This window comes from Papilio machaon, chromosome Z (genome assembly GCF_912999745.1).
Source record: "Papilio machaon chromosome Z, ilPapMach1.1, whole genome shotgun sequence".
NCBI lineage: Eukaryota > Metazoa > Arthropoda > Insecta > Lepidoptera > Papilionidae > Papilio > Papilio machaon.
The window spans coordinates 10,497,993-10,515,373 of NC_060016.1; the positions used below are offsets into that span (position 1 = coordinate 10,497,993).

The window sequence follows — 17,381 nt, forward strand, 5'->3', positions numbered from 1 at the left end:
CTAATGTGAGCATATTCATTCATTCAATTATGAGCTAGTGACGCGTTTTGGATCGCCACTAAAATAGTCATTCTTTTCTCACAGTGAAGAGGCTAAAAGAAAAAAGAGCTACAAATCAACTCATTTGTGCAACGAAGTAAAAGAGCCACACTGGTCGCCAGTTCAACACGCGATCAATCCATACCACGTCAGGATTCATTTTAATTCATTTATGCATGGAATAAGAATTAGTGCCGCTCTTTAGATCTACTGTCACTAAAATAGTCAATCTTTTCTCATAGATATGGTGGTGCCATGAAATGCTTAGAGCTCCTCAACAATTTGTCCATTGAAGCATCAGTACTACATGGAACGTCAGATAAGAACGCGATCCATACAAACAAGTAAGTGTCTCCCAATCTTTGTTTCATCAGCCTTCATTCCTTAAATAAAATTTTCCTTCTTTTCTCATAGTTAAGGAGCCACCAAAGTATCTAGGCTACTTGAATCTCTTCAACTATTTGAAGAAAGTCATAGTCAAGTCTACTTCTTCTAAGTAAGTATGTCTACTACTTCATACATTTTCAATAATTCAGACAAAAGCCGCCGTTGCTATCTATTTTAATAAAACTGTTATTCTCCTCTCACAGTTTCTGCCTGGATGATGTTACAAATTTCAAGTCTTTTTGCGACGAGTTACAAATAGTCCCAAACATGTGCACCACCATTTGAGTACGCGATCTATTAAAAACATGTGAGTATAACCCAAAACTCAATCGAATACTTAATTACTCCTTATTTTCTGAACTTATTTCTAATCTTTTGTTATTATTTGACAGATATAATGCTGCCGGGAGGTTACAAGATAGTCTTCACATATTTGGACAGTTCAGCATTTGATTTCTTCAATAAAACTACGTAAGTTTGAGTTAAAACTTACTTAAGCTTACTAAGTACTCATTCGTAGTATTCGTATTATCACGGTATCAAAGTCGCTTGATACCGTGATAATAACGATACACATCTGTGTAGGTGAAGGAGCAGCGGGCAGATGCTGAGTCAAACGGGTCACTTCTTACTTACTTCAAATCGTTGTGAAAAGCACCAGTGAGGAACAGCCCATAGAATTTAAAAAACGGGGCTTAAAGTAATAAACAAGGAAGTCGAAGAATCGATGGTATCAGACAGTAAACTCGCTAGCCTAGATAACCGATATTTTTAAGCGTCCTGTCTTGCCCAGTCCAGAGAATTAAAAAGGCGAATGGAATTACTTGTAGGGTGTCAAGAAAAGTGCGTGAACTGATGGATGCACTCTCCTACGATTCCATTATCATTCAGTCACAGGAGCCATGAATAAAGGAGGTGTTGGCTTATCTTAGTCTTTCATACTACAAATTTATGATAATTGAGTACTTGTTATAAAAGCGAATTTGGAATTTAGCATAGTTTAACTAGAATGAGAAGATAGGTCTCATAAAAGATCTAGTTAAATAAGACATTGGAATGTTTATAAAATTAAGAAGAACATATAATTGAAAAGAATGTTAATGTTGACAGACGCTTAAAATCCATAATCATCGTATGATGTCTATAACTCCAAGGAGGCTTGTAGCGGCAGTTGAATTCAATCGATTCTGTTACATGTAGAGCTTCTGCAACATTGAGTTGAGTTGCAGTGGCGTGCAATGGAGATATCGAGAAGGAATGGTGCCTGAATATCATCGAAAAAAGAAACGTAGATTTTAGAAATATAGCGACCACTATGTTCGTAGTATTAGTAGTAATAGAAGACGGTTTCTGAAATTCCACGTCTAGCGCGTATTTTATGTAGGACAAAACATCCTGATCACTCCAATCCAACCTGCAACCCCTTCATGTTACTGGTGATCTCTGGGAGCGATTTCAGTGAACAGAGATACCTAATCCTTTAGTTGGACACTGCCGGGCAGTGTTGTATGACGTGAGACACTGTTTCCTCTTCTTCCATGCATTAGGTGACATTTATGTATGAGGCCTGAAGTGATTGTGTTGCTGTTTAGAGCTTGAAGCATCGCCATGCTGTCATTAAGTATAAGGATGTTTTCATCCTTAAGTTTCCTTGCATCTATGATATGTGCTGCTAATCTGTAGAAAGGATGGGAAGGGAAAGAGGACTAAAATTAGGCCTCCGGTAAAACACTCATCAGACGAAACGCGGAACTTCCCCTTCACGCCTATCTTCTGTGTGGTCGTGGGATTGCACCAGTCGAAGCGACCAATTCGTGCACCCAACAAATATTGTTGTTGCGGTATCTACTACTGTTAGAGCCACCACTTTTTATAGCCTTGGTGGCTTTGGTGATTTTATAGCCCTTTTTTCAACTCGGATTTCCTTACCAGGAGGCATTCCCTTTACAAGAGTTACTCTCCTGCCAGAGAGGCTCTGGAGGTCTACGACCTGAACTAGTTGCCTGATGACCGCTGGAACCAGTATAATACGGTTCCTGATCGGTGATTAGCGCTTTCATTTTATTGTCATATATCTAAGACAACTTATGTAGGTTTTGCGACGAATACAGAAGCATTTGCTCTGTATTTCCACATTATTTTCTATTAAGAAAGGATGGGAAGGGAAAGAGGACTAAAATTAGGCCTCCGGTAAAACACTCATCAGACGAAACGTGGAACTTCCACTTCACGCCTGTATTCTGTGTGGTCGTGATATTACACCGGTCGACGCGGCCAGGCGGCCTTTGCCTGGGCTGTTCTTAATCTTTACATCTTACTGGATTTCATTTCTTCGCTTTAACAGTACGTGCCTCCACAATGGATGCAGCTGCCTATGATTGTTTAGGTATAGTTAGCGTTGAATTTTGCATAACCTGTTATGAAAGTGTCGCCCCCCAAGCTTCCCATACTCCATACAGCCCGCACCTTTTGTGACGCCTTTCTCACAGAGATTCAGGCGCTAGGATTCCTGGGGATTAATATACGGGGCTAGGACAGGCTGAGACATATGTGTGTCAACGGGCATTCAAATTTAAATTGATGGTATACTGTATCTTTGTAACTTAAGTTATTAGACCTTATCATTGTAAAATAAGAATATTCATCTATTTTTATATTCAATTATAATTATTCGTTTGACACCTTCTAGTATTATAATGTTGTAATGAAATTATAAAAAAATATTGTCATGATTTAATTTTCACTGCAAGACATATATTTTTTTATATTACAAGGTGGCAAACGAGCGCTGCCCATAGACATTCGCAATTGTAGATGCGTTGCCTACCCTCAATCGATGAAAGAGGAGACGCACAAAAAGAGAATATTTAACCTTCCTATGCACCTCCTCCTCCATCAAATCAAAAAAAATCAAAGAAAAGGGTGGGAAGGGAAAGAGGACTAAAATTAGGCCTCTTTCCCTTCCCACAGACAAAACGCGGAATTGCTACCACCTCACGCCTGTTAAGCGAGCTGAATAATTCGTGCAACAGATGTTGTTGCTGGCGTTTACCACTGTATAAGAAATAATGTGTAAATTTGTATTCATATATGTTACATTTACTTATTGTTACAGCAAATGATAAAAAAGGCTTTATAAAAATTGTTATTAATTTCTATGTTTGTTAACATTAATTATTAAAATTCGACATCACAGGAGACCGAAGAGCTGGCAGCTACCTCGGACAAAGAATAAGTCTTGCCATTCAAAGGGGGAACGCTGCCAGTATCTTCGGAACCTTGCCTAAAGGGACACCTTTTAATGATATATTTTAGTTTTTATGTATTATATTTAATCTAATATTTTAATTTATTGTATAGTTCAGAAGTATTAAATATTAAATGAAAATTATTAAATAACCTAACATTTAATATTTAAATTGTATGTTAAATTAATTTATGTAATGTAATGTAATGTTGAGAAAGAATCATATTTATGTAAAAATATTACAATGTAAATTAAATACATTATTATGTACTTAAATATGTAATGTAATTTTATAATTAAATACATAAAACACAGTATTACGTGTATTATGCAATATTATTCTCATGAGAGTGAATTTTTCTTTGTCTTTTTGTAAATAAATTCTTTAAACCTTAAACATTCTTAATTCATTTAATTCCTTTAACCTTAAATTACTTTATAGTGAAAATTAAATTTCATTCAATATCAGAGTATCTATCAGATTACTTTAATATTAAAAATATAAAAATTCTATAATTCTCTGTTTTACTGGATAACTAAAACGTTAGAATAATACATACTACTTAGCCACTTTAGTACTTAATAATTATTTATATTTAAAGTAAACATGATATAAACATATCATAGACAAAAAGCACTTTAAATAAATCGAACTATACGCACAATGGCTTTATTACTAAATCTATTCCCTTTTTTAACTAGCCTTTAACAAAATAAGATTACCATTAGAAGACATGAGTGATTGCCAAGTCTCATAGAGCCAAGGTAATTGTTAATTAAAGCAGATTTCCACTATCATATTACATTTGACATTTCATATTAAAATTAAAAAAGATAATTCAGCGTAATCACGCTCAGTAATGTAGTTATACCCACGTCATAACAGGATTGACAAAAACCCAATGTCCTACGCCGTAGCAAACGCTACACGACCTGATACTACGCTTCATCAACTGTGCGATACAAAAGGAGTAACTACTATAAGTACATATGCAGTAAGTACACAGTATATATTATATGCGGTAAGTACTTCTAACAAGGAATATAAAAATCTATTATCTTACTTTTAACTCTTGATGACACTTGTATTAATACCGTCATCCCTTTCATAACGAAACAATATATACATGTCTGCAGTCGAAATGCATAGTTATAATAACAAGTTTACAATCTACAATCTATATATATAAAAGAAAGTCGTGTTAGTTACACTATTTATAACTAAAGATCGGTCGAACTGATTTAGCTGAAAATTGGTGGGCAGGTAGCTTAGAACCAGGAAACGGATATAGGATAATTTTTACCCCGTTTTCTATTTTTTATTCCGCGCGGACGGAGTCGCGGGTAAAAGCTAGTAATCTATATATATAAAAGAAAGTCGTGTTCGTTACACTATTTATAACTCAAGATCGGTCGAACTGATTTAGCTGAAAATTTGATGGGGAGGTAGCTTAAAACCAGGAAACGGATATAGGATAATTTTTACCCCGTTTTCTTTTTTTTATTCCGCGCGGACGGAGTCGCGGGTAAAAGCTAGTAATCTATATATATAAAAGAAAGTCGTGTTCGTTACACTATTTATAACTCAAGAACGGCTGAATCGATTTGACTGAAAATTGGTGGGCAGGTAGCTTAGAACCAGGAAAAGGACATAGGATAATTTTTACCCCGTTTTCTATTTTTTATTCCGCGCGGACGGATTCGCGGGTAAAAGCTAGTAATCTATATATATAAAAGAAAGTCGTGTTAGTTACACTATTTATAACTCAAGAACGGCTGAATCGATTTGACTGAAAATTGGTGGGCAGGTAGCTTAGAACCAGGAAAAGGACATAGGATAATTTTTACCCCGTTTTCTATTTTTTATTCCGCGCGGACGGAGTCGCGGGTAAAAGCTAGTACATAATAAAAGCCATATTTCGAACAAATAATGTATTTGCGTTGCTGACAAAGAAAAACCTATCTTTAAAAATTATGTCTGTCTGTCTGTCTGTTTGTAACTGCGGAGAGCTGAACTGATTTTGACGGGAAGGTAGATGATGCTCGAGCGCGCTATTTAAGGCTACTTTTTTTTTACTACGCTAACGAAGTTGCCAGTCTAATAATCCTGCGTATAGTATAAGAAGTATCTAATGATCAAACTCTAGAATGTACTCTGTGAAAGAATGTGACTCCGATGACACCGGTTCAGTCACATGGTCTTCAGAGAGAGAGAGAGGTTAGAGAGTTTACCACCAAATAAGTCAAAAAGTCAAATATATTGCCATCTGATGGAAACCAGTTAAAGTTATAAAAAAAAATCTGCTTAGATTATAACATTCTCTTTCCGGCCTCAGACGTGTATCCGATAAAGTTATTTAAGCCGGTGAGAGAGGCGCTGTTATCGCGGCTAGTTCTGTCAGAATATAGCAGTGGGCCAGTGGGCTAAAGTCAAAATTAAGTTACCTAAAACGAAACTAAAAGATACGACAACAGCGCCTCTTTAACCGGACCAGATCTTTGTGGAGCTATTAGTATTTATTTTAATAAATACAAAGCAACATTCTACTACGTCTCTATTCTCCTTTCCGATAACAAACATTTCACTACATTTGCTTTTGCATTTAAAAATTCAGGTAAGCTTATAAATTGCAATGACATATTTCTCTATGATTATATAATCTATGATACATCTAAGCAACAGGAAAACGCGAAATTAAATAACTAAATAAAGTCTAATTTGTGTATAATCTTGACATTAATTGCTAATTGTAATAGTATCTTGATTTTTAGTAATTAATATAATATAACATAAAATTATCTTTTCTTAATATTTTCAAGTTATTATGGCAATTCTGGGAAGCGTAGATTACATAAAAAATATTTGTAAGCTGGTAACACTCACACATTTGCGTATCGAGCTCGCAGTTTGCAGGACTGAAAGCTGGCTGAATAGAAACAATTCTGGTGTCCACCATTTGCTAATTGTAAGTACTTTAATACTTCTACACTTAACCCATAAATTAAAGATTTAATGTTAACAATTGTAATTTTAATCTAGTTCTTCATCTTCCATAATATGTATTGCTTCGTAAGATCAATAAATTGTACAGAGTCATATATATTGGCAAACTTTCAGGCCCAGTGCTGACTGCGGAACGGAACTTTGTTCTCGACTTTCAACGGGAACTTTAAGCTCATAAGTGCGAAACTACGAGCAACCAGCTGTGACCTGAAAATCACCGATTGAGGTACGTGGCTTAAAATATTTTGCAGTATTTTCATCTTGCTTGCATTAGATTGCATAACGGTTTTTTTAATTAAAATGAATCTGCTTACAAAATCTTTAGACCCCTTCTGTAGTCCAAAATATTATATTTTGGATTCTAATAGGACAGAATAAAGTATTATATAACTATTTATATATCGTTATATTAACTATAACGTAGATATTATATACAAATTAATTTATATATAGTTTCAGTGGTATTTGTGATACAACGTGATTACAATTTTAGCCATGTTTTTTATTTTATTTTTTAAATATTTATACGTATATAGGGTGTGGCCTGGCAACCGTCTATATTGAGCTAGGTCCGTGGGCGGCCGGGATCACGTGGGTGGATGAAAAGGCGCATGCGTTATTTCTTCGAGTCGATAACGACCCCGCCCTTTACATAGTTTATACCTTCTTCCAGTATCACCTAGACGTGTTCTATTTGCTCAAAATTATATTAAATCTACAATTTAATATGTTTTACAATTAAAAATAAAACTTCCATCGTAAATTAAATTCGAAATGTGTAAATAAAGTATCTACATGTCGTGTATTGGAACTACAATAGAATGTTGCAAGCTCAGTTCAGTAAGACATTCGTCTAAGTCTTGTTGTATATGTTGTGTCTAAAATTGTCTTGTTTATAAGTTTAGCTTGTTATATTTAGTGATCCCGTCAATGTACTTTTTAAGTTTTTTTTTTTTAAACACGAATGTTAATTTGAGCAAAAATAACTTAACGCATTGCTTATTGTTTATATTTTCCTAACACCATCGAAGCTTTGTTAAATGTTCGAAATTTTTATTTCTTTATGTTGGCAATAAATATCGCGGTTGTTCTATGAAACGACGACTCCATTTGAAGAGGTTGGCCGTTGTCTTTTTCTGTAAGTACACCCTCAATTCTGTCACTTAAATGACATCGTAATGGTTACTAAATAACGTAAGATGTATAACCGTCAAGTGATCGGATAGCAAAATGCGCTGTTGACATTTCCAAAGTCATTATGACACATTAATTTTTGTTTGCAGTTGATTTGCATTAATCTCCTACGTAGTTAAACTAAAACCATTTTATACCCAAATATAGTTTACAGCATTTTAGAAGTTTTATGCCTTTTATATGTCTGTATTTTTTGACTTTATTTCGTATGAATCCAAACCCAAATTCTTCTCACTAAGACAATCTGAATATTTTTCGCTTATACTTGTGTGTTAACAATCATTGACAAAGTAACTTAAAGAGCATATTATCCATGTACGGAATTTAATAAATAATAATAATGGTTTAGGATTTGGATTCAAATAAAATATGATTCTGACATAAGCATAAGAGCGCAAAAGACCCTTTGCATAAACACCCGTTTGAATAAATAAGCAGCTTACTCAAAAAACTAAGCTTGGCTTTTTTGGCTTATTATGCTTTTTAATTACTTGCATGTTTGTATAATATGCCAATTAACATTGGAAATATGAGTAATTTGAAATTTTTACTTAAATTACTCAAAACTCAGGCTGATTATAATGATGATGGTGTCAATAAAACGATTTTTACTTTATTTTCTTTTTTTTTCAACGCGCATTTGAAACAAAATCTCTTTACTTCTGTTTATGGAAATTAATAACGTTTTAAAGAATTATAAGAAAAATGATATTTTGTACAAATAATGTATTTGCGTTTCTTATAATGAAAAACCAATTTTTTAAATTTGTCACTGTCTGTCTGTCTGCAAGGCCGCGTTTATTCCGTGTGATCTCCGGAACGGCTGGATAGATTCTGACGAAAGGTAGCTGATGCATGTGGGCATAATTAAAATTCTACGTTGCAAAGTTGCGGGAGGAGCCATAGTCAAAATTAAAATTTGACTATGAATTATGGTCCAATTTCGACCAATGGACGACTATAAATTTAATAAAATATGTAATTACAAAATGGCGCTCGTAACTCCAATGCAGTCAATAACACCATCCATTGAGGATTAATTGAGGTGCGTTTTAAGAAATGGGAGGTGCAAGTGCGATAGCCGGAGTCGGAGGCATCTTACCCTCTGAGGGTTTAATCAAAAGACCAAGACTGTGCCGTCTATTTAAATAAACTCTTTACAAACCCTTAAATTATGTATATATAAAGTGGTGCACATACCTAGTCATGTATTGTCTTTTTTTTTAATGATGGAATAATTTAATTTGACTTGTGGTTACATGGGATAGCTTTATCGGTATATAGTTTAAAGACGAAACTAGTTGTCAAAGAAACAAACACCAATAATAATAAAAGGAAAAGAGAACTTTCGATATAAAATTTTCATCAAAATTAATACGAAAAAAGGCTTCGATGTAATGATCCCGATCTACTAATCCCGAAGTATTAAACAGCATTAATTGGAAAAAAAACAAAACAAAAAAAAAGAGATAAAAATTAAAAAAAATTGAAAAAATTACCACAACCTACAATACAAGGAAATAATAAGATATTATAACAAAAAAAGTTAAACGAAAGTACACATCTATATTAAAAAAGCATTAGCGACCTTGACCAGAATGAATCTTACTAGTCTTACTAATATTATAAATGCGAATGTTTTTTAGTGTAAATACAAAGTGCGATCTCGTCACGATAAGCGAAATTAAGGTGTAAGGAACAATGATTCGTATAAAGTTGAAAATGGTAGATTATCCATCATATGTGAAACCAGTTCTGAACAAAGATCCATTGATCCTCTAATTGCAATGCGAGTTATTCTACCAATGCATGTTTGAAGTGATCGGTCTAATATACGAGTACCTGATAAGTCAATAGACAGCCCAATAGAAAGCATTTTTACTAATAATTTTTCTGTAGTTATTCCTGCAACAAAGATGTTTGAGAATTTATAAAATCACGTTGTAATACAAAGAACGAACTATCCTCTTTCGAGTTTCCTGTAAAATTATGTTTCACGTAGACGAAGTTCGATTGCTGGCCAGAAAAGCGGCTACGACTCTTACAATTGTTTAAAAAGTACATCAGCGAATCTCAAAAACAAATGAATGCCTAAAAAAATTGATTTCCTTTTCAAGTATACATCAGATAAAGGAGTAATATGAATCTCTATACATAGTTATAAGTTTCTAGCGCCCATTTTAAAGCTGTGAAAAAATATTACTTAAAAATTAAATATACAAACTAACTGTCGCCCGCAACTCCATCCACGCGGATAAAAAAAAATTATAAATAAAGTAAAGTAAAATTACAAAAGTTTTTATTCAAATCAATTAAGTTAAAGACATTAATAAAATGATGATTTTTACATATCTGAGGAGAAATTCAAACATGTGTATGAAGTCAACCAATCCCACCTGAGCCAGCTTAGATGACTATTTTCTAGTCACCCTTTACAAAGGGTAGGCTCGAGGCCCAGGATGAGGACATGTAAGATTTGAAGATACGAGTGTAATTAAGTTTTCTTTATTATTATTATAGATGACTCGTCGTCTTTTAAAGACGCCATTTTGAAAAAAACCCGCCATTTTGATTAAAATCAGACGCATGCGCGTTGAGGATTAACAGGTCACCTTCAGTTGGGTTGAGTAGACGGTTGTTAAGGGTTGGGCAGGGGGAGGGGTGGCGATAAATCGATAATGCCCGGGCCGTGCGAGGTGTAGAGCGCATGATCAGAGTCCTAGGTCAAATCGGACACGACCGCACCCTGCACACTCGTCTAGTCTACCGATCTGATCGGACGTCTGTGATTCGCTTCTGATATGAAAATATTCTTGTTCTTAATTTAATTGCTTGATTCGAAGCATCAATACCAGATTGTTTATTTGTCGTGTTTTTGCACACGTTCAGTGAAATTCTAGAAGATCTTGAAGTGTAAACATGTTCTTTTAATCCACCAGGCGGATTGGTTGCGCTACATGCTTACGTAAGTTTTTTATTTATTTATTTAGAAGCAAAGCGACATATTATGATACCTTTATGTTATTACTGATACAAAAATAAAGCGATAACAGAGCGCATATTTGGCTTTTTATTAAGTAGTCACCTACCTACGATTCATTTTGTTATTACACTTTGCTTCGGTTTTGTTCGCTATGTGCAGGCACTATGTGCACTACTACATCATATCTGCATCACCCGTGTGGCATCACCTTTGTGCGTTCTATCACCATGTGGCATGTTCTTTGTATTGATCGTTTCAACCTTTTTGGCGGCTCAAGGTCATCTGCTCGATGCGCAGTACACCCATCCCTATACACCTCTCGTCACCTAACATTGCGTATTGCGCAGCAACTAGTGTAACGATCTGAGCCCCCAAGATATTTAAAACCAGAATGAACGTCTTAATCTTAATAAAATAAAGAGAATTTCTTTTTAATTTTAGATAGCCACAAAAGACTACAAATATCGTTGAATAAGAAAACAGATAAACCGTTTCTTCGTTTGGTGAGTTTCTTATTTAAGTTTTTATATGAGCTGATTAAAAACGACAAAACCGAGTATAATAAACTGTCGAGGGTCCTACTTAAGCTGGATTCATGGTCGCGTCACGCCTCGCACCGGGGGATGAGGGGCGACTTGAGAGGGAAGCAGGGCGTGGGGAGGAGGGGCAGCTGGCCGCTCTGTTCGGCGATAACGACGAGCTCAATATTGATGCGTCATTGTTGTTGTTCACGATCGAAAGCCATTTTTAATCAGTGTACCCCACAGTAATGTTTCACTACAGTTTAATATTATGATATGATAACTGACCAAAGAATAATATTTTGAATTTAAACTCGAGGAATGTACACCATCGGTTAATAGATGTGAATATTTTTTTTTGGAAGCCTAGTACTTGTGTCAAGTGGTATAGTCGTTGTTTCAGGTAAGATATGGATCCACATCAAATTCTGCACCACTGCCACCTCGCGCTCACAAGATTCTTCCGCAAGGATTTGGAGAATTTAATAATCGTCATGAGCGCTTGGTAAGTCATTTGACTTATAATATGCAAACTTTATGGCGTCTTTATTGGTTAGCGAGCGCAAGCCTGCGCAGGCGGCGCATGACTGCTGCTGAATTATTTGACACCAACTGAAGAATCATGTTCCTTTTCCAAGATCATCATGTTCTTTTAACAAGTGGTCACTGCTCGTTGTTTTAGCAGCTGTGTTAGTAAATGTGCTGTTTGTTCAGGGACCGTGCTGCACTCTCCCACAGCTCGAACTGGTCACAATACAACCAGAACCCGGTGCTGCCCCTGCCCCACGAGCACGTCGTGGGCCTAATGTCTACAATGAGATTTACCCGCGACATCTACCTCCATCAATACCACTTCGACTCCACAGTGTACACTCTAGAGTCGGTAAGTCGTAATACGTGGAATCTTGGCATAATTTTGCAAATATATATTATCCCAAAAAATATAAATTTGCTTTTTAAATTTGTAATTGTCATCAGAGCTAAAGATGAGAGTGGATCTAATTTAAATTACTATATTTGACCCCATTAAACGAACAGGGAAATTCAAAAAGTATCAATATAAAGCCGATGAAAATCTTATCGCGCTCCAGAAAGGAATACGATCAAATCGGAAACAATACATATATACGCAAAATCACAGTACAAAAATAAATATATAAAAGTTTAGAAAACTAGGGTTACGGAAAAATCCACCGCTTTCACAAGTCATGTTATTGCCGTGTGTTTGTTTGTACTGGCGGGCATTTCTTCCTTTCCTATTGGAACGAAGTTTTGGAACGAAGTTCCTTATCGCGCGTTGTGAAAGTGGGGCTAGACGGAAAAAATTCTTACGAAAAGTTGTCACGACACTTTTTGCTATATCACCATGGCAACGACGTGACAATATATAACGAAAATTCATAGAAATAAAATGTACTTCTTGTGAAGACTTAAGTTTTTTATTCATAGAATAAACATTGGTTCCTTCACTAATTAATTGAAAGGAACTTCGTTCCATCCGAGTGTCCCTTGACACCTCTCAAGTTTTTTTTTATTTATAAAAAGGTATAACAATATGTTCTGTTGCAGTTAAACGTGGAGGGAATAACGGACACGGATATTGAGAGGCTGTTATGCACCGCCTAGAAAGAGCTCCTGCAGGTTCTCCGGGAATTTGATTTCGCTGAAGAAATTCCGGACCTCCTGCGGGCTGCTCTTAAATTAAATCTAACTTTTTATACTTTTAGGTAAATGTTACTATGCGTTGTATTATTCTAGTAAAAAACACAGACAAGATATTAGGATTCAAAATCATTCAATCAGGAAATCATTACCTGGTTGGAAGATTGCGCCTAATCTGTCACGGTATTTTAGACATCCACAATTCAGAATGATTTTACCTTTATTTCGTTTCCTTATCTTTTAGATTATTATATTCATATATTTACTGTCAAATATCAGATTTGGTTCGTCTGATAACGTGAGTTTTCTTATCTGGGAATCTTAACTTGGCAGGATTTTAGGCCCAGGTTATTGCTGAGGGTTATTCAAATCAAGTCCATATTCCAACGAGTATTCAATTTTTTTTTTCGTCAGTGTTTATTTCTATTTTCTTTTCAACAGGAAAATGTTCTCAATATTAGAGGAAAAATTATTTGAGACTGAAGAATCAATTAACATAGTTGAGAAGGGAATAAAACAGGGTATTCTAACAGTCTTTGATATTATTCCTGCGCTACCAGATCGCTTGGAAATAAGCGTTAGAAAATTGACTTTTGAGGTAAGAACTTTGATGAAGAATTTTTTATAAACTTGGAGATTACCTAAATTTCATAATGGATCTTCGTTCACAACCGGGTTTCAGTGATAAAGTCCCAGATTTACTATCATCATCTCCTTGACCTTGTCCCACCTACGTAGGGTCGGTGCACCAGGTTTCCGTCCTCCAAATCAATCTGTCTGCCGTCATCTCCATTGTCACCCCCTTCTTGATCATGTCATCTTTCACGCAATCCATCCATCTCTTCCTAGACCTACCTCTACCGGTGTACCTCCACACTCATACTTAACGTTCTCTACAATACTATATGATTTTTTTTTGGTGATGATAGTAGTAGATGGATGATGGTAGACGCTGATCATGATTATGATAATATTGTTCCTACAGGTTTACCCGGAAAAATGGTTAATGCTAGATGAGAAGCGGCTAAAAGAGTTACGTGAGCACTGCGCACTCGCTGCGGCCACACATCGTCATATCGCTCTCTTCTCCCCTGAAGTAGCTCAACTGCCGCGTTTCTGTGCCTCGGAAATAATTTGGAGCAACGGGTAAGTGTAATTTTCGCGGCTGTAACTACTGTGGAAACTGTCAGCCCCGCGCGACCGCAGTCGCTCGCCCACCACTCTAAATGTGAAAACAGGCTTAGTTTGTTCTAAGTAATTAAATATATGATTGAATTTTTTCATACACAATCATTAAAATAAATGTAAATTTTTTAGTGCTGTCCCATTGCTAAGTCTGAGAATGTCTGGAAGGGCGCTTGGACCCTATGGAAGGATGATAAATGGTATCGATTACTTCAAGATCGAGAGCTGTCAAGTGTTAATGCCCCCCGTAGAGTTGCTCAGTCTATGGAACCTCTCAGCGGCGATATCTGGCGAACCACGCCTTACATTTTTCTTGTTGAAGGTACTGATTTTATTAAATAAAAGGCGTGTCCACACATTTTGTAACGGTTACACTTCATTAACTTAATCTTTTTTTTCCCATCCAGTATTACTGAGACAATTCAGCCAAATGACCAAATTGGAACATATCTTTGCGTGAATAAATTCCTTCGATAAGCCACTGTTTACAATTAACCTAGCTACCTATTACAAAGCGTTAATAATAAATAAGTATAATTCTTGTACAGTTGATGAAGGAAGTGGTCAAAGGCTTCGAAGAGGAACGAGAGACGTGGATACCGGACGGCCCCGAGGGCAATAACATCGTTAACGTATTGTACACGTACGGCTGCTGCATGAGCGCTATAGGTAACACGCGCGCTGCCGTCACATATCTCAAAGACGTCATCAGGTAAGAGCGCCTACAGATGACGGGTCGTATTACCTCTATCTGAATATTAGAAAATTAGGTAACAAGAAAGTATTTGATAATTGAAATCGCTTGCCCGTACACCATCCTGGGTCAATCGGATAATTTTCGGTCGGCTTATTTAAATTTAATTGACAAAATTAGACCAAAAACTTATAGCAACATACATACATGATAAATTACGTAGATATGTAAAGTTTTTTACATAAAATAACAGTTTTGTATACAATATTAGATCTTAAATGGAAGTTAATGTAATTCTTTGACTGTACTTGATAGATAAATCATTAATTTAGATTTTTTTTTTTCAGAATTAAGGACTACATAACTGATGACCATTTCCTGGTACCGTACGCTATGTTGGAATTAGCGATGTGTTATCACGCTTTGGGTCAAACTGAATCAGCTCGGGATCTTCTCATAGACATAAAGTAAGCTTTTTAAAAATCATAAATTTGTATAATGACTTTAATAGGCTATAATATAGATCAGTGGTTTCCAAACTGTGAGACGTGACTCTGCGTACTTTTCGTTGCCCACTTATGTTATTATTTATGGCCAAAACTAAAACTAAAGCTCAAGGCCAAATCTATATATATAAAAGTGGTGTTAGTTACACTATTTATAATTCAAGAAGGGCTGAATCTATTTGACTGAAAATTGGTGGGCAGGTAGCTTAGAACCAGGAAACGGACATAGGATCATTTTTACCCCGTTTTCTATTTTTAATTCCGCGCGGATGGAGTCGTGGGTAAAAGCTAGTTATGTAAAAATACATAAGCTTTTCTTTTAAAATACCATACATTTTGCAGGTAAACATAAATAAAATGTGAGCACTGTCCTACGTCTAAGCAAATTCTGGTGACAAATGAAACATTTTAGTTTTTTTTCAGGAATCAAAATTTCAATGATTCGAAGTCATTGCGTTTCTTATACCGCTTGTATTACAAGATTATAATGAACGAAGAAGATACGACTCCTTCTCCTCCGTGCACCGATTAAATGATGACTATAGCAATGGGTTGCGATACGATGCGACATACTTGTATTAAAACATATAGTTGTCTCTATTTTTTCCAAAGAGAATATGTGTCATTAGGCAACCAACAGACTTAATCTTTGTAGGGTCGAAGACTTTTATTTCCTACCCATCTACACGGTGAAATGACGCTCACGTTATAATTGTGTTGAAAACTGGTAGTGTAATAATAATATATAACACTAATATATGTGTTAAATTAAAGCTCTAATCACTATTAGAATTTTTACGAATTAGAACGAATTTTGTATACCAAAGTCACTACTTTGGTATACAAAATTCGTTCCTAAGTGGTAAGCGAATTTAATTCTTTAAATGTACATTTGCCATTGGTTTGAAGTGCACATTAGACACTATGTGACTAGTGGTTAATATTGAAGATTGGAAGCTAATAAAAAACAAACTCAAAGAGACAGTAATATTAGCCTCTGTTGCACAATTTTCTTTAAAATTGTATGTCGAACAATTAGGTTAAAGTATATTACAAGGGCACTGAACATTTGTGTATTTACTATCGTAAATCTTTTCGATTGTGCCAAAATAAATGTTAAATGTGTTACCAATAATATCACTTGGTTATGTATAAAATACTATGTCTGTCTATATAATAAAACTATGTGTGTTAAGAACCTTAATTTACCCTTAAATGTGTTTAAAGAAACTTTAAATGTGTCAACTTTAAGAACGTTAAATTACATTTAAAATATATTGTGAATGTATTCACAAGTTCTCATAAAAGTGAATATAATAAAGATAGTGTTGTGTTGGAACTATATTTGAATGTGGTATAAGGAACATCAAATATATCGTCGGCTCAGAACATTGTACGAGTCACTGCGCGGAACAAGTTATGCTTTATTTAAAGAATGCGTCGTGGTCGGTGCCCAGTTTGCTATCCCAAGTATCGCTGGATAGATGAGGTGGATAAAGATTTTCGGGAGCTACAGATCAGGGACTGGGTAGGGACGGCGCAGGATCGGATAAAATGCACGAAGACTTTTGTTGTCGGAGGCCAAAACCCATTTCGGGTTCCCTGCGTCAGTCTAGTTAGTTTAGTTAGTGGGGATTCGTTCTGCGCAGCGCTCAGCTGACTGTGCCGTCAAAAATTGACACTGATAATGTAATTCTTGAAGGAAATCAATTGTTTGGTGTTCATGTGAACTATTACTTGCGAAGGACTAATAAGGTTGTGGCTTTGTAACTTGGAAAAATTGTAATGAAATTGGTAGTATATAAAAATGAATGTTTAACTATAACTATGTGATATTATTGTGATTGTATACATGTATTATGTTGTATGATTTCTTCCTGTATGTAATATATAAGTTATATTGATGTGAAACATTGATGTTTTCGTAAGTTAAGATATAATCATTATTCAATATATTAT

General features: G+C 35.4%; 2 protein-coding genes and 1 long non-coding RNA gene across 3 annotated transcripts; all 3 read left to right on the forward strand.

Annotated features, from left to right (window-relative positions):
• The first annotated feature begins 631 nt into the window (after positions 1-631).
• On the forward strand, positions 632-1,051 carry LOC106717329. Its single transcript, XR_006756763.1, has 3 exons — positions 632-733; positions 819-897; positions 1,012-1,051. It is a non-coding gene; the product is annotated as an uncharacterized LOC106717329 (long non-coding RNA).
• Positions 1,052-10,607: 9,556 nt separating this feature from the next.
• On the forward strand, positions 10,608-13,081 carry LOC123723478. Its single transcript, XM_045686207.1, has 5 exons — positions 10,608-10,836; positions 11,296-11,357; positions 11,779-11,880; positions 12,090-12,258; positions 12,945-13,081. Exons 3-5 carry the CDS (start codon positions 11,786-11,788, stop codon positions 12,999-13,001), a joined length of 321 nt encoding a protein of 106 aa, XP_045542163.1. The 5' UTR covers positions 10,608-10,836; positions 11,296-11,357; positions 11,779-11,785; the 3' UTR covers positions 13,002-13,081.
• On the forward strand, positions 13,011-16,189 carry LOC106717176 (tetratricopeptide repeat protein 39A). The gene is made up of 7 exons (XM_014510908.2): positions 13,011-13,102; positions 13,479-13,635; positions 14,023-14,183; positions 14,355-14,544; positions 14,771-14,934; positions 15,264-15,383; positions 15,846-16,189. Exons 2-7 carry the CDS (start codon positions 13,483-13,485, stop codon positions 15,952-15,954), a joined length of 897 nt encoding a protein of 298 aa, XP_014366394.2. The 5' UTR covers positions 13,011-13,102; positions 13,479-13,482; the 3' UTR covers positions 15,955-16,189.
• Positions 16,190-17,381: the final 1,192 nt, after the last annotated feature.